The sequence below is a fragment of the Ammospiza nelsoni genome, chromosome 8, assembly GCF_027579445.1.
Source record: "Ammospiza nelsoni isolate bAmmNel1 chromosome 8, bAmmNel1.pri, whole genome shotgun sequence".
NCBI classification, from domain to species: Eukaryota; Metazoa; Chordata; class Aves; order Passeriformes; family Passerellidae; genus Ammospiza; species Ammospiza nelsoni.
This window is the reverse complement of record NC_080640.1, coordinates 19,599,229-19,621,465: the sequence shown is the minus strand read 5'-3', so window position 1 is coordinate 19,621,465 and position 22,237 is coordinate 19,599,229. Positions and strand designations below refer to the sequence as shown.

General features: G+C 41.1%; 1 protein-coding gene across 2 annotated transcripts in view; it reads right to left on the bottom strand.

Annotated features, from left to right (window-relative positions):
* Positions 1 to 588: 588 nt before the first annotated feature.
* PIK3AP1 (phosphoinositide-3-kinase adaptor protein 1) overlaps positions 589 to 22,237 on the bottom strand; it is a 36,897-nt gene continuing 15,248 nt past the window's right edge. Inside the window, exons 3-17 of one of the 2 annotated variants that reach the window (XM_059477499.1) lie at positions 20,737 to 20,885; positions 19,747 to 19,891; positions 18,100 to 18,242; positions 16,836 to 16,968; positions 15,958 to 16,154; positions 13,573 to 13,762; positions 10,670 to 10,765; positions 9,977 to 10,156; positions 9,142 to 9,204; positions 8,275 to 8,480; positions 6,647 to 6,719; positions 6,160 to 6,315; positions 4,351 to 4,421; positions 4,059 to 4,168; positions 589 to 3,670 (exon numbers count right to left, since the gene is read on the bottom strand). In XM_059477499.1, the coding sequence (XP_059333482.1) occupies positions 3,616 to 3,670; positions 4,059 to 4,168; positions 4,351 to 4,421; positions 6,160 to 6,315; positions 6,647 to 6,719; positions 8,275 to 8,480; positions 9,142 to 9,204; positions 9,977 to 10,156; positions 10,670 to 10,765; positions 13,573 to 13,762; positions 15,958 to 16,154; positions 16,836 to 16,968; positions 18,100 to 18,242; positions 19,747 to 19,891; positions 20,737 to 20,885 (1,967 nt within the window). In that variant the 3' untranslated portion in view covers positions 589 to 3,615. The remainder of the gene's footprint in view (positions 3,671 to 4,058; positions 4,169 to 4,350; positions 4,422 to 6,159; positions 6,316 to 6,646; positions 6,720 to 8,274; positions 8,481 to 9,141; positions 9,205 to 9,976; positions 10,157 to 10,669; positions 10,766 to 13,572; positions 13,763 to 15,957; positions 16,155 to 16,835; positions 16,969 to 18,099; positions 18,243 to 19,746; positions 19,892 to 20,736; positions 20,886 to 22,237) is intronic. The other variant, XM_059477500.1, reaches the window with a different exon arrangement.

Genomic DNA, 22,237 nt, shown 5'->3' with positions numbered 1-22,237 from the left:
GAAGGCAGGAACTCTGTGCTGTTACATGTCATCCTTGCTTTGCAGAAATGATGCAGAAAGCAGATTTCCCTGTTACCATCATACCTATGCTAAAAGCTTTTCCTCTTGTGGTTTCACACATTCAGTCTACCTTCCCTGCACATATTTCAAAGGTGTATTTATCTGAAGCCCTTTCCAGAGATGCAGGAGATAGTGCATGCACTGTTTCAGTAGAAGTGAGGTCGCTGTAGAGACACTTGCCAAAACCCATGCAAAAGCCATGCTTGTATTACACACACACATAGAGAGTAAAAAAAAAAAAAAATCCTAGACAGTTTTGATAACACCATATGTTTCTTTCTAGTCATTGCATCTCAGTCCAAAATAGAGTAGCTTACCCTCGGGAGACAGAGAGAGGAGGCTTCAGCATCTTCAGTTTTTTCAGTACTTAAGTCTCTCAGTCAGCACCATGGCCAACCAGAGCCATCTGCTGCAGCAGGGTTTGCAAGGCATGCTGTACAAAGAACAGACACTGTCCCCAGGCCTGCCAGCTGGCACCTGACTTTGGTGGATTGGTTGATGCCCCCACAATTGGCCAGGCCACTTAAGTTTTTACAAGCAATTTTATTATCTATTCAGTCCTTGAACTCTAATATGCATCAGAAACACTTCATATTTCCCTTTCCACTTTCCCTCCAAAGCATATTCTTAAATAACCAGCAATCTGCATGCACACTGTTTCTTCTCTGGTCTCTTCTGACCTTCAGTTTCAGTGCATTTCTCATCCTGGGTGGAATTAACACACACAACATGCTCACCAGCACAAAAGACAGATACAGGGACTGCATACAGTGAAATGTAAGAGGCTGAAAGCAACTAGATGAATCCAACGTGTGTGGAACACACACGTTGGTGGCTAAGCAGGTGCATTGCTGTTGGCCTGTAAGAGGCTTGAAAGACATGACTGCATCCAATTGTTTACCTGCATCCAACAGTAAAGCCATCTTAGTGCTGCTCCTTTTTTCCTCAATAGGGTGAGAGTCTTGCAGTGATTGTTGGTTACTGAGATCCCTCACTAACCCAGCAGCAGTGAGAGAGGAATGCCTGAAACCACAGCTGCATCTTCAGTTTCTCTCCCCTGAGGACTGCAGAAGGGGCCTGAACAGAATGCACTTATAGCATGGCTCACCTCTCCCAGAGCACCACCAAGACTTGGCTTTAGGTGATGGGTCAGGCCAGAGTAATGAAATATCTCAGCTTCAAATGGGAGAGGGACTGAAAGGCTACTTATGAGCTACTTTCAGTAATTCAGATATAACCATGTCTGCACAGCACAAGCAAGAAATATCCAGTTCACAGTCATGGTATTAGTCAAATGCTCAGATAAATCCCTCCCATAGAGGACATCTGGCTATAACATGGAGGGGATGCAGAATTAAAAATAAGCTTGGAAAGACAGATCCCAGGGCTGCTTCAGTCCAACAATGCTGAAAGAAAATCTGCATGACACACATATAATTTGCTCTTCCTTTCCTGCCTTACTACAGTTTTACCCACATCCTACAATTCTACTTTATGTTGTACCTGGCAGATGTGAAAGCAGACAAATTCATCTTACTACATCACAGCTCCAAAGTCTGGGGCACAGCTGCAGTCAGCACCAAGATAGGGAATTTTTGAGTAAAACCAGGGAGCTGTATGCAAACCAAAGCATGTGACAGCTGAAGACAACCTGTTTATCTTCTGTCCCTAACTACTTCTTATCCTTGCTACTGTTTTCCCCATTTCAGCACCAAAACCTCCTTCCCTCCTTCCAATTTGAGCTAATAGAGATGGAAACCTTGTTTCAGTCCAAGAAGAGCACAGGAGGGCTGCTCTTACCTCACCGTTCCCCTCGCTACAGTGAAGGAAAGCAAACTCACTGAAAGTCTACAGTGGCAGTCACTGGAGACAACACTGAGGTTCCTTTAAAAAAAAAAAAAAACAACAAAACAGAAAGGACACCTCTTTATCTGTGACACCTCTTTATCTGTTGTGCTGTGTATGCAGCACAGCAACTGCATCCCTTTGCCATCAAAAGAAGAGGATTTATGAACTGCATTTGGAGTCACCTAAATCCTATAAGTCTAATGCATTGATGATATTTAGCATATGTCTATATCCCTGAAAGGAGCAGGGGCTCCTCTGCCTTCAATCAGTGCTGGTCAAGTCACAGTGGTTGTCACTTCTGCAGCTTCACACATTGAGTTTGCCACCCTGCAAGAGAAAGGAACTGCAACTCTGTCACCTGCTCTCCTGCTGATGCAGGGGAGCTGACATGATCAGACAGAAGCTCTACATGTCCTGCCTCTACCTGAGGGATCACCTAATACAGATGTATGTCTGTTTTTCAAGTCATTCCCCCCTCTTTCATCCCTGAAAACCAAGTATGTAATGATGCTTAATTCTCTACCCTGAATGTTATCATTGCAGATTTCCAGCAGTGTCACTCACGGACAACCAGAGCCCTCAATTGTCCCCCAAGGGTTGGGATATGCACAGACAATTTCAAGGTCTGGAAGAGAGCCAAACCAGGAAGTCTCCTTAAGTTTGTAAGCCCTCCAGCAGAAAAAAGGCTGGACGTAGCTGCTGCAGGTTCACATTGGTAGAAAGGGACAGTAGAGCAAGCAGAGTCCAGCTCCCAGGCTGTCTGTTCCCTCTGCAGCCAGCTAAAATATGGCTGGTATTTGTGAGGGGTGTGCCCTGATAACTGGGGACTCACTACTGTGCCAGAGTATTTAGTGGAACGCCTTAATATTGCTGCAATGACCACACGTGAAAGACACAGAGCACAGCACTGCCACAAAGGCCTTCTCTAATTTGAGAGCTCAGTCATGTGATCTTTTAACACCATATCTGCAACTTGCATGAAAAAACTTAAGTCCAGTTGGTTTGTGATACAGAAGGTGTCTTACCAGCTGTCTTGGGAATTTTCATGGTAAATACAGGACACACAACACCTTGTCTGTCTTCCTCAGGAAGTGAACAGGAAAAGGAAAGGCATTTTCTAGGCTGTGTGCAAAATACATTCTTGAAGAAAATTTCTCATCCCCTCCATGGTTTAATGATTGCTAAAGGGGGATGCTACACCTTCTGAAAGGTCAGTATAATTGTATAAAAAATGTTATGCTAAGCAGTAGTACATTCATCTGCTCCTGCTGTAATGAGCATTTTTCAAACATCTTATTTTCTTTACTTTTTAAGCATGTTTTCCAGTCAAGCCCTGATAGACTGTATTGAGAGGTTTGATAACAATGCTTTTCAGGATTTAGTTCCTAAAAGGACACGTGCTTTCTTGATCAGATGGGATCTTCATGTTGATGCAGGGCTCCCAAGACACACATCAATGTTCTTCCCAATGATGATACCTTTTCTTGAAGCCCCAAAGCACCAAAATTCTTCCAACTAAAAAAAAAGTTATAAAATGCCAAAAGGTCCCAGTGAAAATCATGGGAAAAGTCACCAGAGCTTCAGGGAGGATGAAGGGGATGAAATCATTTGGGTCCCAGTTATAAATAATTTAACGCAGCCCAAAAAAGTCTGTACAAACACATGTATAAACAAAAAAAATCTCATATTCCACAGATGTTGAGAGATTCAGCGACCTCTTGGGGGCACAGGTGGAGGATAAAAGCCTTCACAGCTCACAGGCCTATAAAAAGACAGATAATGAAAATGTATGAAAAAGTAGTAGAAAATAGAGCTCTGGAACAACACATTGCATGCAATAAAATCATATGTAAGCATAGTGTACAATCAGTAGTCATACAAGAACAAAAACAGGCTGATTGAGCAACAGAGCAGATGCCAAGCTGCCAGAGCATTGTTCCTGTCCAAGCCATTTCTTCTGTTCTTTAGTTGCAGTAATTCTACTATTACTGGAAAGAGATGCTAAAATGGTTCGTTGGAGTAAAACTTTGAGAGTTTGGTAGCTTTCTCAAAAACATACTTGCTGCCTTTGCTAACTGCCTTGCTTTCTGTCCAAGGCTTCCATAAGGATTAACTGAAAACACACATTTTGAGCAGCATTTTAGTTTTACCTGCTTGCACCTCGAGGAGGCACTCTGGGAGGCCTTTCTGGGAAAGGAAGCCTCTCTGCTTGGTGAGGAACTGGGCTGCGACTCCTTGCTGTTTCTGGGACTTCACTGTCCTACAAAATGAAGAGAAGTGTTTACAGAACAGCAGAATCTGGTTCTTGGTATCCTCACAAAAGTGGCTACATTTTGGCATTTCTCTAAATGCAATGCCAGCTCTGAGATCTTTTTTCAGCATGAAAACAAAGGTGTGTACTTAAGGACAGCAGAGCAGTACATAGCAGAGGTGAGAGCTTACCTCAGTGTCCCCTTCCATCCCACTGCTGACACTCAGTATACTCCGAGTGCTGGAGCGGTTACTTGCACTACCTGGAGGAAGCAAGAGAAAAAACTGATTAACAAACCCTGGGCATTTAACTGCAAATTCCTAACTCGGGGCTCTTTCTAACCTCATACTTAATTCTTGCAAATATAATTAACGCTTGTTTAGATTAATTTATTTTCACTGGTTTTTTCATATATTTGGGATCCAAAACCAGCATTTCATACAACACAAACCACAGGCCCAAGCAATTCAATTATGCTTTCTTTTTAGATGATTTCTGCCTTATCTTTATCCAGTCTTCTGGTCAAATACTCACAATCACAATCTATTCTTTATATCTGTCATATCATGTAATATGAAAAGATCTAATGCTAATATCATCTGGAAGTCAGGCAAATATTTTCACAAGGGTTACACACCCAACACTTACATACATTTAAATTATCAGTCCCCATATCTTTAACAACTACATGAAGATAGATGACTTTCAGCACTGTCACATATTCATTCCTGGAGTGACTGCTTAAGAAGTTATTGTTCCAAATAAATAACTGTTTACTATCCCCTCTTAAAACAATCCTCCATCACCACAGAAATGTTTCCTAGTCTATTTCCAAGCTAAAAACAAGTTTGTTCAAACAACCTTCAGCACCCATCTATGCAAACCCATTAAATGTCATGGACTCAGAGTAGGGATTTTTTTTTCAATCAGTCATGCCAATTCCAAAGGTGACAGGAACTCACAAACATTCCCTATACTGCTATGGCTGGTTTCAGTACTAAATAGATAACATTCTATAGGGCTGTGAAATATGGGGATACTACTATTCTGAAACCTGTACACTGAAATGGTGGCTAGAGAGGTTTTCTCCTAAGATGCAGTCCCTCCCTGCTAGCTTTGGTAAGTCTCATCAGCTGGTACAAACAGCAGCACTTTAGAGTGCTAAATCCTGTGCTAAGGTCCATTCTCAGCATCACCCTGTGAGAAAGAACACCAGGCTACATAGAGCAAGCTCTGCAGACTTGTTAGTGCTTCTCTCACATGTGCTTGTAAGCAAGTTACTGGCTCAGCCAGCTGCCTCTGGCACCTGTTCTGGATGAATGCCAGCTGCACCTTGCCAAGAGTCACAAAGGTTGTAACCTAACAGGAAGTGAGGTTTCCTTTCAAAGGACCCAACTGGTCCTAAATGATTTCTGCAAGAATTGCTCAGTCTGCAGTAAGAGTAAGAACACAGGGATTTAATTTGCACAAATTAAATGTAATGAAAAGCAAAGATAATAAAAATGTGCAGACTGCCTAACCACTCAAGAGGTCTCACAGTTACCAATGAAAAATGCTGTCCTTTATGTAAAACAATTGAAGAAACAACGTATAGAGACTGGCTTTCAGCCCTTCAGGCCAGAAGAGCACACAGCCTGCTGGCAGTCACAGCATGGGAGCATCCTTTCCAATAAGGCAGCAGCTGCCATCTACTTTTACGAACTGAAAACAGGTGGCATGCCTTCTCTGAGAAGGGCTCAAGAGAATCTTTTGCTCAGCTTTCAGGTTCTCCTCCTGCAGAGATGCAGACAGAAGATGCCCAAACCACTTGATGCACACCTGGAATTGCTTCTACAGTTTTGAGAACAGCTGGCCTGAGGCTGCAAGGTTTGGAGTGGCATTGTCAGTGCTGGGATTCAGGAACAGAAGTCCTGTCCCCTGGGTTGACCCCAGGGTAAGGCTTGGGAAGTGTGTTCCATCCAGCTCTCCTGTAGGGACAGTGATGCTCATAGGTTGCTTACTTGTTGTGCTGGATGTGCTTTCTGTTTTCCAGTCTCCTCGTTTTAACTCCCTTTTTGGTGGAAAAAGGTTTTTCCTGGGTGTGTATTCATATATTCCACATTCTGGTTTCCCCAAAGTATTACGAGAATGTCGAATGGGTACTGTAATTTCCAAATCTGGAAGGGAAAATGAACAGCTCAGAAAGATCTATGCAATTACAGCCTCCAAGAGACAGTTTTGCACTTAAGGACAGAGTTAAACACCATTGCATAAGGACAATCAAAACTGTGTATGAATGAATCAAGATGCACTCCACAGATGGGGACATCCTTTTCTTGGCAGTGAAAATGAACAAAGCAGTTTCCTTAAGTTTTTGTCAACTGGCACATGGATGTGCATATTAAATATCACAGAACCTCAATACACATGGACACACCTGCCTGAAGAGCTTGTTAATATGGTTAGCTGCTTCATTGCCAGAGAATTACCAGAATCAAAGACTGTTACCTGCACTTTTGTCTCTTTTTTGCTTCTCCATTTGCCTCCTGGTTATGCTGTCTCGTAGACGTTTCAGATTTTCCTAAAATCATCACAAGATATTCTTTTCAGGACTTTGGATAAAGAAAGATGAGCAGCTTTCTGACAAAACCAGTATTATATTTTTGCTAACTTTGCTAAAGTTTATATATAAAGTCATTATATTTTAGCTAAACTTGCTTTGCAGTCAAGCTGTAACAAAGCTTGCTAGACCTGGCTGAAGTCCAAACCATGTCAACAGGTTTTAATCTATTCCTTTCAGAAACCCATGTGTGCCTTTCAGAAGCCAAGTTTATTTTCTGATGTTCATTATGTATGTTAAGGTCAAGTTCACATATGGGCAGCTGCACATAAGCAGCAAATTTGATTTAGAACTCTGTATTTTCTGTTTGCAGTGTGACACTGGCACAGAAAAATGACCCACAACCAAGTAACTGCATTGTTCTTTCTGTACCAATGAACAGATTATTCTGACTGCGGGGACAGAAAGGGCTGCCATGCATCCCACAGTGTGAGGTACAACTCAGAATTTAGGATATCCCCAATGAAGAAATGTAGCTGGGAGAAAAGACTCTTCACCATTATGTGGCAGCATATTACACCTTACAGTACAAAAAGGTAGGGGGGGAAAAAAGACAACTTTTTTCAGCAGGGAAATATGTACAGATCTGAGAGGAGGAAACCCCTGAAAAGCAGAGGAAGGAACTGCTGTACCATGAAGCAAAATTCAGAGCAGAGACTTTGAAAGCTGCTCATGGCATGGGGCACAGAGCATCCACTTCATCTCTTCAACATCAATTTACTCAAGTAGCACTGTGTTCTTCTCTGGGAAAAGAAGGGACTGTTTCTGGGTAGAGAGGACCTTTCCAGGAGGAGAAAAGCTTTGCCTGTTTTGGAAGTTGTCAGCAAAATGTCACCCACTGGAGACTAGACTGCCACAGCATGAACAAAAGGCTCCAAAAGAAGCAGGCACTGGTTTTAAAGAGGGAGCCAAACTCTAACTTGAGAATGAAAATTTTAAACTACAACTGATAGTTCCACCAGTCATTATGTCACTGCTGCCAACTGACTCCCTCTTTCTGTTAAGACACCCAAACACTCTGCTTTTACTAATGACTATTGCTAGACCTTGCCCAGCTGCAAAGAACAGTCCTGTAGCCATCAACAGTTGGAGAAATCAGATCATCTACCAGCTAGGGCTTTACAGCCAATACATCATCTGGGACACAGAGTCTTCACTGATCTCAAATGGATGAGAGCCAACAAGTTAAATGTTCATCACAGAAGTCCCCTGCCAGCAGGTAGGCTCTAGGTGACCTCTAGAAAGGTGATTTAGCCAACTGGATTTGATCCAATTCCTTGTATATACAGATCATCAAAAACTGATGCTATTACTGCAAGACAAACAGATCTGTAAAACTGCTTGCTGCTTACTGGGAACAGCCTTCCCATGGCAGGAGAGAACTCTGCTAGCTGGGGGGGACTGTGTTAGCAGTCTTCCTGCTCCAACCAGGAAAAAAATGTACCCACGCTGAGAAGCTTGTGATATATACCTAGAGAGACAGATCTATTTCCTAAACAGTAGCATAAGTCTGTACCTGCTGGAAGCGGAATGATTCTGATCTCTTTTTCTGGTTCAGTTGCCACTCCTTAAAATGAAGTACAGCTTCATCCACAGTGAGGATGCCCATTTTCACTTGCTCCTGTAATGTAATCAGCTGCCGCTGACCTGGGGTTTTCATTCCAGCAAATGGATCATATATACTTGATTGAGACAGGTCCCTTACAGGCCTGACTATTGTCTCTGAGGAGAGAACATCAGCAAAAATATTATTAAACTTGTGGATCTACCTTCCTCGCTGAATACAAAGAGAGCAAGTACCCTTGATCCAGCAGACATTAAAAAAAAAAAAAAGGAAAAAAAAGTACTACAGACTGAATGTTTCCTAAGTGTTTTCTTCTTAGGCCATCCTACTAATTGTCAGGTCTAAAAGCCCAGCTGAGGGGTAACATTGTACACAAATATATCCCAGGGATAAGCTCTGCTCTTAAAAATGTAATTTAGGTAAAGAGCACAAAACATATTCCTTAAAGCACCTGCTTCTTCAGCAATTCACAGAACAGTGCTTTTACCTTAGCAGTCACAAAGCTAGATTCTATCTAGGTAATCTATGTAGTTTAAGCCCAGAAACTGAAAACTCATTCCACTGATGCTGGCATTTTCTAAATAATTTGTAACATAAAGAAGAGCTCCCCAGACATGAGATGTGCTCCCCTCACACTCTGCACTCATAAAAGTTTCCAGTGTCACAAATGGTCAAAAAGATTGGGTCATTCATAGAGGACTGTTATCCCCAGAGCTTTGCAAAACAGTCTATTCTGTCATATTTCACACAAATGAAGCTACTATAACAGATCTGCTTTTGGATTACTGAAAGGATTTTCAGGGTGAACTTCTGCCTTACCTTTCTTAACCCTTCCTCTAGGGACATAAAGATTCTCAGGTCTTTGAGCCTTCTGTGCAAAAACTGCAAAAGAAACATTCTTTAGATACTGAAATGCATCTCATGAAGACAGAAATAGCAAGGATGAATACGGCAAGCATACACAATTCTGCGCTGCCTTACAGCTTCTGTTACCCTTCTCAGTCCATTGAAGAAAATAAAGATTTGTACAGCAGAATTTCCTTTCTATTGACCTCAAAGAATTTAGCTCAGACACCTCTAAGAGAAATCTGGACATGATTTCTCCTTAGCTCTGTCACAGTGGGAAGAAGTCACAGAAATTACTCTCTCACATGTCATTGTGGTTCTTGTTAGAATGGAAAGCTTGGTCATATATCATGAACAAAGCTGCCTAATGAACTAGGAGGAACAATCTTCAATTTCAATAAAACCCCACCTCAGAGGGAGATACTGAGGTATAAAATCATGTCCTAGACAGATGCAGTTGAATCAATGATAGCATTACAGATCAGCAATGTCTCAATTTATTAGCTCGATTGTGTCCTTATGTCAGGATCTTTCCTACTTAGTTGGACTTGTTTATACCATTTGGGGTTAATCTGTCATGCTACTGCTTTCAGGAAGAGCAAGCTTAGGCCAAGATCTTGGGATATAACATCCCCACATTTTCAGAGTAGGCAAAAGATGAAAAAACAGATATGAAATTGGATCCCAAAGGTAACTTGACTCCAGAGTCAAATAATCCAGTGATCCTGGCATTTATTTGGCAACTGGAGCCCATGTCAATTGTATCCTACAGTTTACTGGTCTACATTTCCACTGATAACCAACTTACTTTTGGAGATGTACAGTTCATTGTCTGGCTGTGGAGAGCTAGATTCTGGTCTTGGAACAGGAACTGGAGGTCTGTTAGCCATTTCCTGTGGAAAAGGGTCTTGTTCCACTGAGTAATACACGTCTTCACCATACTGCTCATGACCTCCTTCCTCAGAATCTGGCACATCCGTGCTACCACCTACAATGAAGCAGAGTTTGTAAGAATAATAATCTGGCCACTTCACTGAGCACTGGTTCCCTCCAGATGCATTATGTACCACATTCTTACCAAGCTGGTCATTTCACAGCCAAAACCGCCCAGTTTTGCAGTGCCTTAGATGTACCAAAGACCTTTATGACAGGACTTGATAAAGTCATTAACCTCTAGTAGCATGTAACTGCCACTATGCCTGTACCATCTCTTTAGAGAAATAGTGAAAAATCTCCTAACTCTCCTTAAGAATTTGAACAATAGCTAGTTTAATTAATTTCAGTTAATTAACGTACTTTAATAGTGAACAAATCAAACAGATCAATGGTTTCCAAAAGCTGTGTGATGGTCTACAAAGTACTAAAGAGAATTAGTCCTTTGTCTGAAAAAAGCTAACTACGTGGGCTATCTTCTATCCCTAAGAGATCATTAAGAACTCTCTGGTTCTGTTTAATTGCTTTAACTGTGCTACTGCCATCCTTCCCTCAAAATAGGTCTCACCTTCTAAAAACTTGCGGAGCATTGAGTCCTTTGTAGTTATAGAAACTTCATCTCCAGCAACTGGAGTGTCTGGTTTGGACTGAAGCATCTCTACATCTGAGAAAAAAAAAACAACCCAGAAAAATGAACCTGTCAATTATAACCTTCAATACATGGAACTATGTAATATGACATAATGAACTGGACCTTTACTTTATGGTGACAATCAAAGCAGCTGGGCAAATGCCCAGACATTCTCCTTGAAGAAGGCTTCTAAGTTGCTATGTTCAGTCCACTCTGCACAAATTTTTTCCAGCTGCCTGATGCTTACACTTGAGGGTGACTAACAATCCTATTGAGAAGTTCTGACAAGGCTTCAAGCAGGCATTGAGTTTTGGCTATTCTTGAGCGTGTGTTGGCCAGGTGAAAGTTTTGACCTCTGGACAGTGCCCCAGAGAGGAAACCATGTGCCTTGGAAAAACAAGACATTAAAGGCAATTTTCCCATGACACATACGATAGCGTTTATTTTATTTATTGGAATAAAGTCAAAACAGTTGGCTGAGTTAATTACTTGGATCTGGAAAGTGTTTACAGGGTCAGATGATAATTCAGCATTGAGAAAGGACTGACAGCAAACAATAAGATACTTTGTTAATTCAGTGTTTTGACATAAAGAATTCTGATTTTAAAGAAAAAGGTGAGCCTCATCATAACACTAATACTAATCTTAAAACTAAAATAAAATGTTAGGTAACCATAATCCTAATGATATTAAAAACAAGAGTGATATCAATGGATTGCTGAGGCTTATTGATATAAGTGAATTTTTGAGATATATCTATGTCATAGATCTACTACTATGTAAACGAGATAGTTTGGGTTACATGTGAGAATTTGAAATACTTTTAACTCATTACAACAGCTTCAGTCCCCTGTTACCTTATTCTCAAACAAGTTTCTACCAGAAAAATTGACCCTGTGGTATCTAATCTTCCTTTGATCAGTCTCTGAAAAAGTGTGGTGGAAGCACACCTTAATCACAATAAAGGGGCACAGTGCCACAGTATGGCTACACCTAAAATAGCCCAGGTATTATCCTCTACACCACAGCCATATCTACTCACATACAGGTAATTCCTAGAAAAAGTACTTCAAGAGAAGTTAGTTATGATTCCTTAGTGAGCCATCCTCACAAAGTCAGTAGATCCTTCAAGTCAGTACAAAAGCTTAAATCCTTTATTTGTGATGGCAGCTCTAAACCAGCCAGCACTCATATTAATTTCAGTGAGAGTTTGCCTGTGTGCTGGTATTCTAAATGATATTGAAACACTTTCACTTTGAGAGAATCAATCCAAGTGCTGATAATTGCACCAATTTAAACTTATCTGTTATGATACATGTAGATTATAAGCACTGTTCAGACAAGTTGTTAATATTCTTCAGGCAAAGTCTAACAGACCAGGTAAGGAAAATACAATTTCAATAAAAGACTTCTTAATGGAAGGCAGCAGAGCTTTGTGTGCAGAAGCAACACACTAGAACTCCAGAAGAAGCAGGAAACAGAGGCTTTCAGAGTCCAGTTCAAAAGTGCTAAATTACAGGGAGCTCAATTTGCAAGAAAATTCCATGCATAGTTTCTGGGAGATCTGGGCATTTCAGGCCTGGAAGAAGGGGAGTTTGGCTTAGTAGTGTTGAGCTTGTTTTCTAACCATCCACAGGCTTTGTCAATCAACCTCATTCAGAGGTGCACTGATTACCGGCAGACCTACCAAGCATCGAGAAACTCTCACTCATTCCTGCAAACAAGAGCAGCTTTGTTCCTTGCAAGTCCAACCTGATTTACTGCTTATCTCCACCTGAAGACAGAATAACCCTGGTTTTGGTAGCAAAACTATCCCTGCAGTGGCCAACAACACTTAGCAGAAAAGAGTTTGTGATTTCAAGGAAAGAACCAACAGTCTTCTGGACTTCATAAACAACAAAAATGTGTTTTATAGTATCATTTAATCTAAAAGAGGAGAAAACAGTCCAATATAGCCCATAAGCACAAGTGTTTCAAAAAGAAAGCTTTTCCCCTGAGGCAGCACACTTAAAAACTGCAGAAACACTAGAAGTCCTTAAGTACCTTAAGGAGGTACTTAAAATATAGGAAGCAAAATTTTCTGCTCATTATGGGAATCATATAATAGATATCAGTGGGATTAAGTCAGACCAAACAGATAGGTGAGTAAGAACAGCAAATTTACAATTGCTTAACAGAGGTAATTAATTTGGCATTGTCAATTGGCCTCACTGAATATTAATGAAATAGTAAAAAAGTTAAACATATGAATATTTATCAGAATTAGCTCTTTATTTTTAGCAATAAACCAATCAGATTAGAATAATGATTTTTCACTTATAATCTTTTCGGTATACATATTTCTAGATGTTCACTTTCTTTTGCTCTCAAGCTGTTGCACAAGAATCTCAACTCTTGTTTTTCAGTTTCCCAGTTGTCAGTAAAATCACATCTGACAGTGTTCTTTTCTGTCAACGTCAGTTCCTAGGTACCAGTCCTCAGGAGGAAAAAGCAGGACATTGTAGAAAATTTAGTCTCATTTCTATATGTTAATTTATTTGCTCAGGGTTCAGGGAGTCCTTAAAACACTGAAGAAACAGCTCTCGATCTTGTACACTATCAATTAAGAAAAGGCATAGAGCAGTTTTGTCAGTCAGCCAATGATGGAACTGCAGCATAGTTTCCTTGTGGTGAGAGCAGAAAAGCTGTAACTGAGGAACTCCTGTGTGTGAGAGAGATGAGTCTTGAGCAATCTGATCTAAACACACCTCCCATTGCAGAGGGCTTGGACTGGGTGAGCTTTAGAGGTACCTTCCAACCCAAACCTTCCCATGATTCTGTAACTCTATGAATGTACATACAAAGATCTTCTGGGGCACCCGGGACAAATCCAGCCATGGATTCATAAAGCTCTTCATCGGAGCCTGGATTCAAGGAACATTTCATTAACAGATCAGTGGACAGGTGAGCCATGGACTCATAAACAGACTCATCCTCCTCGCCTTGCATCAGCTCTTCCTTTATGTGACTCTTTAGCATATCTGCAGTTTCCTGGAGACGAAGGAGAGCAAAAAAAAAAATAAAGTCTCTTAAATAAAGAATCTAGAGAATAAAAGCAAGCAAAAGATATCTCACTTTGTCATCAGTGATAAAAAAAAAAAAAAAAAAAAACTCTGAAGACTGCTCATTCCCAAAGATTAAGGCTTCTCAAGTGACTTAAATCCCCACTACAGCTGTCTGGGTCAAACTTTTGAGATCTTTATTGTATTAATAGGTAACAAAGGTGAAACAAGGGCTGCTGACACATTCTGAGTAGCCATTGCAGCCTCTCACCCCACCAATTTCATGTCCTACCCAATATCTGCAAAGTCCCAGAACATAAGCACAGCTCATTCTAAAAATACAAATGTTTGTCAAAGGCTATTTTGGGGCACGCATAGCTAACCATAAAGGGGAAAGTTTATCACATGCAGAGCACCTGCAAAATAGCAAAGTTTTAGCTTTGATGTAGATTCAGTTTCAGTTTCTTGGCATTAGCAGCAGCATGTAACACCCAGAGTGGGAGTACACAGACCCTTTTCTGTGATATTAACAGGAAACCTCATAGCAGGCAGCAGTTCATGCAATACAGGCAACTTCTGATTCACAGGAGAGCAGAATCCTTTCTTTTGCATTTGCAACATAGAGCAGGGGGGAAGGCAGAGCTTCACCAAATCACAACACAAGGAAGCAAAAGGTAAAGCTTCATCCCATTCTCCTTCCCAAATTCCAATTATGTCACAAGCACCACCTTAATAGTTGCAATACTACAAGATACTCTTCCATTCCCAAATGCAGACTCATGGGCCCTCAATCCACAGGGCATGTGTGTCAAAGCTGTCTACACATGCTTCCCTCCACAGTCAAAATGTGTCAGGCCAATAGTTCACACAATGCTTTACAAAGGTGCAGAGGAACCTTTGCCAGAGAGAAAATCAGATGAGTAACGGGGTTTAATGGGATTTTCAGACATCCATACTAGTGATAGTAGTGACACTATTGCAGATGTTTGTGTGCTTTGTACTGTGCTGCACTGACAGCTCCAGCAGGTCAGTGAGGAGGACCTGCTCTTAACACAGCTCTGTCACTGTGCTGGTGGAGAGAACATGGGAGGAGCACAGTACTGCAATGAGAGGTTGGAAGGACTTCCTGCACATCTCTTACTTACCCCAATGCAAAGATTGTGATCTCACTATTTACAGTTTCTGCAGCCCTCCTGATCTCAGAATATGGAATGGCTTTTATTTAGCTCTAATGTATAATTGTCAAGAAGCAAGGCCCAAGTCCAAGAACTACCCGTGCCTCCTAAATAGGGCTCAAACACTACAGTAATTGGCTGGCAGAACCATGCTAAAGCTACCAGATTTATCACCCAGCACTCAGACAATGTTAAGGACAATTAAACACAACTTTTCAACCTAAAGCAAAGGCAAATAGAATTCAGATGTGGTCAATGTGACCCGAGTCAAGGAGCTCCTTGTTATTTTGAAGCATACAGGCCAGAAGGAGCTCAAACTGAAATGAAAGGAGAAACCCTATGAGTACCCAAGTACTGCACAGAAACAATTGCTTGGTGCAGCTGGAGTCAGGTCCACATCATAATCTGGAAAAGTCAGAGTGTATTTTCTGGGGGTGGGCTTAGCTCAAATAGAAATGAACTGTCAGTTGGGATCCCTGATAGAACAAACAGGGAATGGACAGCTATACCAATGCAGGGAGAAATGGGTATCAAGTGAAAGAGGCAGACTACACAGATCAGCTGTGAATGAGCTAGTAAGCAATCCTGCCTGTACTAAAACTAATAAGAGAGCACCTCAAATTGTATCTTCCTAAACATATTCTCTTCCCATATTATTCCCTAAAGTAAGCTGGATGAAGGGGCTCTTTCCCAAGATCAGAACTACAAGAATGCACTAAGCACCAACCACATATCCTCAGAAACTTCATTAGATGGATGGAGGAATGGAAGCCAGCTTGGCAGTCTCTACTTCCATCTTACTTGCAAATGCCCCAGGAATTTCCCTGGCTCCAGAGACACACCTAACCCTCTAGCCTGAAAGTTTGCAGTGTGGCTGGATGTCTGTGTTCTACATCCTACCAAGACACTTTATCACCCCAGCACTCCTGCTCAAGTAACACTGAGTGCCAAGCTCGGTGCCAGAGCCTGGTGTGGGACGAGGCAGAAAGATGGCTCAGCTTCCCCTTACCACATATTCATCAATGAACTGGCGCAGATCCTTAAAGCCGTGCTTTTCTGCGATGGTGTTTGGATAGTGGCCATACTTGTTGGCTACGCTGTAGGCCTGCAGTGCGCCAGGGCACGTAAGCAGCAAGGCAGTAAGGTTCTTCAGCCCGTATCTTGCAGAGAAGTGAAGCAGTGTTGGCAACTCCTCATCCCTCTGATCTGTGAGAACAGGAGCCCATTAGAACCTAAGTTTTTCTCTAGTAGCAGCAGAGCCAGCAGGTGAGAAACAAACACAGCAATCACACAGAACAAAGCAGCTGGGAAATCCCTGGAAGGATGTATATGGTTTCAAAAGCGAGCCAACAGCGCAAATTATCTTGTGCATCTCCAGGCTGAAGTCCTATAACCTTTAGTGGGGAATATGACACTGTAATAGCTTAAATGCATGTAGGATCACAGATTTGCAAGGACTTCTTAGACCATCATTACAAAAAGACAGCATACCAACCCAACTGCTCAGTGCCCACTGTATATCTTAGGAGTTATGGGGTTTGGGGAAAAGGACTGGGCTGTGGAGAAAAGTCATGAGGCAAAAGAATAATGCAGAAAATCTGGGAGACATTTGGGGAGAACCATCTTTTCACTCTGGTATGAAGCTGTCTATATAGCAGCATCTGTCACAGTGCAGGGAAGTGAGAATGACAGATGTAATATAAAAGGGCCACCTGACTCAAATAGCAATTCCCTTTCTATAGACATTATCAAAATTTAGCTTCCTGGCTGAGATCCAAGGTTTTTGAGACAGCCTGTGCAGGTACCACCCACTGCAGTGTTAAAAGTGCTTCAAGGTAAAACAACTGATACAAAAAAAACCTATAAACCAAGTGTCTTTAAACATACTTGCTGTCATATCTTCTTCTTCCAGCTGGTTGATTCCAAACAGGTGTAGACCACTAGCAGGAATGTTCTTCTTGAGTGACTCAGTCAATAGTTTGTCCAGGGCTTCTATGCTGTATGGCACAATTTTAAAGGCCTACAGATAAATGGAAAGCACTTTTGTTTGGTAGAATCTGGAGATTCAGTTAAGGTGAGATTTATATGGTGTCATTATTATTTAACACAATCAGAAAACAGTAGGTATAAATACAAAATGTAGAAATGTTCAGGTCAAACAAAGAACTTGGATAGCTTCCTGGTGTAGAAACAGAGTACCATCAAGCTCAACAGATGAGAACTGTATATTCCACAAGATAGCACAATGAGAAAGTCCCTCATGCAATTGGAAGCACAGAAAACTTGCTTCCTACTTTCTTGGCAGGTATACACTTACTTCTGAAAGTGTTCCAATGAAATAGCACTCCTGCTTTAAGTATGCACTAGTCCATTTTGAATTGTACTCATGCTGAGTTCAGCTTTTGGACTGGTTCTTTACCACTGGGAAACAGGCACACTCCCTAAGCAGAGGCATCAACCTGTACCAACTGCTACACAACTTGAGCTAAAAAGCAAGGGAAACACAGCCTCCCCTGCCCCAGGTATATTGGTGACTAACAAGGCTGCTCTGTAGGCTTCCATTACATGGCGGATCAGGAACATGCAGGCAGGCAACAGGGCAACGCTGCAGAAAACTTGCTTGTGCAACCTTTACCCCTCTAATAGGGTTCAGGTACCCCAGCTGGGCAAAACAGAATAGGAAAGCTGAGTGGCTGTATTGAAAAAGTGTTAAGAATCAGCAAATCCTTTTATGTTACTCTGCTTCGTCCAGCTAATATGAATCTTTGCTACTATTTACATATTTTTTTTAATAACACCTAGGTACAAATTCCAAAATGTTTCATTTCTTTATGGTACTTTCTGTTATATCAAGTTCTGTCATTCCAACCTTTTGAAGTCATCAAGATCTAAATGTAGGTGTTGATTGACCACATTTTTTTTTCTTAGTTTGATAACCTGACTCACCTTAGCCAGCTATGTGCTCCAGAGACAGAAAAAACAGCCATGCTTTCAATAACAGGGGATATGAGAGTTAGGTGAAAATCCCTAAATAACCTTGCATTTCTTCATTTCAGAAGAGCTACTTCATGGCAAGCACTTTTGCTTATGCCTGTTTGTTCAGCCTCTGAAAGAGCTGGTTTCCAAAGCAGCTGATTGCTAAAGTCCTTACCTGGCACATGAACTGTACAGGGTTGGCTGCATTAGCCAACAGATTGCTGATTTCCTCCATGTCAGTATGGTAAGTGACACTTGTTTCTCCCACCATCAAGTCCCCTGAATATATCTGCAGGGTCACTGTCCCAGAGGTTAAATCTTTGAAAAGGAAGAGCAAAAATAACTATTAGCACAAACAATGGGCATGAGTTTGCATGATGTACTGTGAGGACAGGAGGAGTTTGGATATACTACCAGATGGCTACCAAAACAGTTTCTGCTATATTGAACTCATGAGAAGTCATGAGAAGAGTCATAATCTTGGAACTCTAGGTAGGAAAGTACTTTGGAACTACCTTCTTTATGGCTGCGTCAATGCACATAACCTGCTAAGTCCTCTGCTAACAGTAGACTGGACCACTAATGTTATAAGAACTCCACCTTGAATAGAAAGCCACACATCTCTCCACCCCTGGCTTCTCTGGAGCTGTCTATAAAGCCATACCATAAATACAAAGAGCTGGGGAAGAAAAGAAATCAGAAAAATCACTAGAGATTTTGCAATCTCTGTCAGCCTCACTAGACTCTGAATAAAATCCATTAAAAGGAATTCCAGCTTTGCAACTTTACCCATGCACAGGATTACATTATACTTGCACCTTGGAGGTTCTTGATGTTTTGCTTAATATGCATTTATAAGTCTGAACTTTCTCTTTGAAACACAGATATTTTGAATCCCACTAAAGCTAGTCTTTCCCTGTTAAGAACTTGGGAAATTATGAAACCATTAATAACACAAAGGAATTAATTATTTCTCTTACTGTTAGAAACTTCAGAGCTTACACTGTACACTCCATCAATGTGAAGGTCATGTTTATAATTCAAAGTACAAGTTAGTTTTCAGGTCAGTGTTTATATTGTAAGACTTAAGACATTAAATTAAGCCCTTATATGTTCATGAGGTCACCTTTAAAATCAACTCACTTCACTGACTTTAGGGTAGTTGCTTTAATGACTGTTAGTCTATTCTCAGAGAGAATGGCAGAATGACTCTTCAAGAGGACAAACTAAGGTAGATTAAATAAAATAATGCTGAGAAATAATAGCAATCCTTAAGGCTCTGAAATCATTCCCTTAAAGTTCAGTGAACCTAAAGTTTAGGCAACCTTCACTTCTGTAAATGTAAATATTTAGAGTGACAGAACGTATCTAAATTAAAAGCCAGAATAAATAGTCTCAGCTCTGATCACAGAGATCACTACACATTAAACACATGCCATTATAGTCATGTAATTATTTACTGGCACTTCCCTTCTCTCTTGGTGCCCTGCCAATGCTAATAATGGTGGTGGTCATAACACACAGCTAAGTTCAAAGTGCTCTACAAGCTGCAATGTGTTCTCAGAACTCCCAGCAAGGTGTTCCCACCCTTCAATCCTACTGCTGCTGAGGGGAAACAAAGCCCACAAGCAGCAGTCTCTCTCAGTTCCTCATCAAAAGTATCACAGGTGAGAAAGCAAGTTCAAGATTTTCTGGACTCAAGTTTTTCTGCACTGCAATCTTTAGCCTTATGCCCCTGGCACTTCTCAGGACAGGCAGGTTGAGATAGAAAGGCAGCAATGGTGAAGGAGAGAAGGAAAAAAAAAATCTCAGTTCATCTTACTTGGAGCCTTCACAGAGATTGTGTACTCATTCTCCATCTCAGCCAGCACACGCACAGAGGATGCATTCTCTGGAGAAAATTCAACTTCAGTTTTCATTTCACCGTCTAGTTTACATTTCATGATAATATAAACTGTTGTCTGCACCTAAAACAAAAGGCATTACAACACAGAGGTTCAAAACAAAAACACTTACTTGGTTAAGTCCATTTTCTAGGGATTTTGTTCTCATTGCAACTAACACATCGATTATCACCTATCATTTTCAGTTTTGAATTGTTTTCAGGAGCATCTTCCAGTCACAGACTAACTGGGCAGGTGACTTCTGCTACAGCTTGCATCAGTATAGATACAAGCATTAAACTGATAGAACTCCAGATTTATTAGATAGATTTATAAACTGATTAGGGCTAAATTTATAAAATTATTTACTTTCAACTCTATCCATCTCTTCCCTTAAGCAACACAGCCACATTCTAAACAGAAACAAAAGAAAGAATCTTGGATTCTTTCTATCTGAGGAGATGCTATACTAAAAAGTGCTGCTTTTCAGACAAGAAGCCATGATCCAAGCTTTTCAAGGTCACTTGCAAGGCATGCACCAGTATTGTCATATTAGACTGGATACTGACTGTGGAGTTAATCAGTTCATTACAGTCATCTTACTCCACTTGCAAGCAGAGCAGAGGAAGGGAAGAGTGTGAACCTGTCTCACAGCACCCAAGTCAAGCAGCCATGTTAATGGGGCAGTTATTAAGTGACAGTACAGCCTAGACAGCACTAAGCTCTGCACCAACTGTCACCAAGCTACTCTGGGCCTAGGCAGCCAAGCCCATGAAACAGGAGACATGGAGGACAGGGGGCTGAGCAGGAAGGTGACAGAAGAATTCAGGACTAATTTGCAGGCCTGTAAAGCTGAACATTACAAAGCAGCATAATGGGCTGCAGCAGCTCACAGTAAGAACACAGCCCAAGGAGTGGACATACAGTACCCCACATTGTATGCGGCTGGGCTGCACCACTGGACAGTCCCCAGTGCTCCTGGATGATCCATGTTCTTCACTCATGGCAAGTCTGTGGGACTCAGCTGGATTCTTCTCGTCTTCTGTTTCTGTATCAGTCACAGAGTCACAGCCTGAGTCTAAAATAAAGTATAGAGAGTCCTGTTGCCTCACTCCCCTTTGCTGAAAATGCTTATCACACCCATCCATCCTGAAAAACAGCTGTGAAGGTGGTGGGATGGAACTTGCTATTCCTCTCAAAGTAATGCTCAGAAAAGGGGATCTAGTTGAAGAAGAGGAAACTAGAGAGTTTCCTCTTTTTTTCCCCTTAAGAGGATTTGAGGAGGAAATTACCAAAGACATGAGATCAGTAGAGTAGCACTGAATATGCTTACGGAGTAAACAGTGGCACTCTGCTGAGCTGGATAGTCCCCTCATGTTAAACAGGAAAATCAGCATGTGAATGTCTAATATTAGAATGATCAGCATCTGAACTCATCTGACTCAAGCAGCACTCTGATATACTCTAAGAATGGCAGCAGCCTTTGGTCTTACTTTCCTAAAATAAAACATGAAAACCATGTTTTATTTGTCATGTTTGTCATTTCAGTAGCATCTTTAGTTTTTTTAGTGCTGCTTACCCCAACTCCCCAACTTTGATTATTGCATCAAAAAATAAAACATGAAGCAGTAGTCTGAAGGGGTTCTGTTCCTTGGGCAAGAACCATAAGCTCCAGTATCTATACAAGAGTGAAATTGAAACCTTTGCATTGAAAAGTAACAGCACTTTACCTAAACAGAATCAAGAGCAGAATTAGCACATATAAGCCGACAATATGTGTGTACAAAACAATGTTCTCACTCTCATTTCCCAAAACCAGCATGGATATTGATAGAAGTGCAAACAAACTGAATTGATACCACTGGCTGAAAAAAATTATCTATCCCTGCCAGGAAATACTTTTCTCAGCTAGAGAAAGGAAACCAAAGACAATTACGTAGCTACTTCGCACAGGACACTTTTTTTAGCCAGTTTCTACTTCTTGATTCACATGGTTCACACCATTCCCCCCCCATCTCCCAGAACACAAGGCAAAAGTCACTGACTCCACTTATAATGACTTCTTAAACTATCCCCTGTGGTCAGAATTTTCCAAACTTTGTAAGCCTGTGAAGCAGTCAAGGATTTAAGACAACATTTTGGAATTTACATGTTATTTACTACTTAGTAAAAAAACAAATCTGTAAAGAGTAGTACAAATTATTTACCAGATAAAATCTCAGACTTGGACAGTCATTGTTCTTATATTAGTAAGAAATATTGTATTTAAAATGCTCAATTCTGATGGGAAAGACATAAGTGAGAACTGGGCTGTCAAACCTATGGCATCCATACAGTGAAGCTGCCAAGAATTTTACTCAGAATCCTCCAATCTTCAAGCACATCAATTTTCCACAAATCAAGAGAGACAAAATAATTATAGAGTGGGCC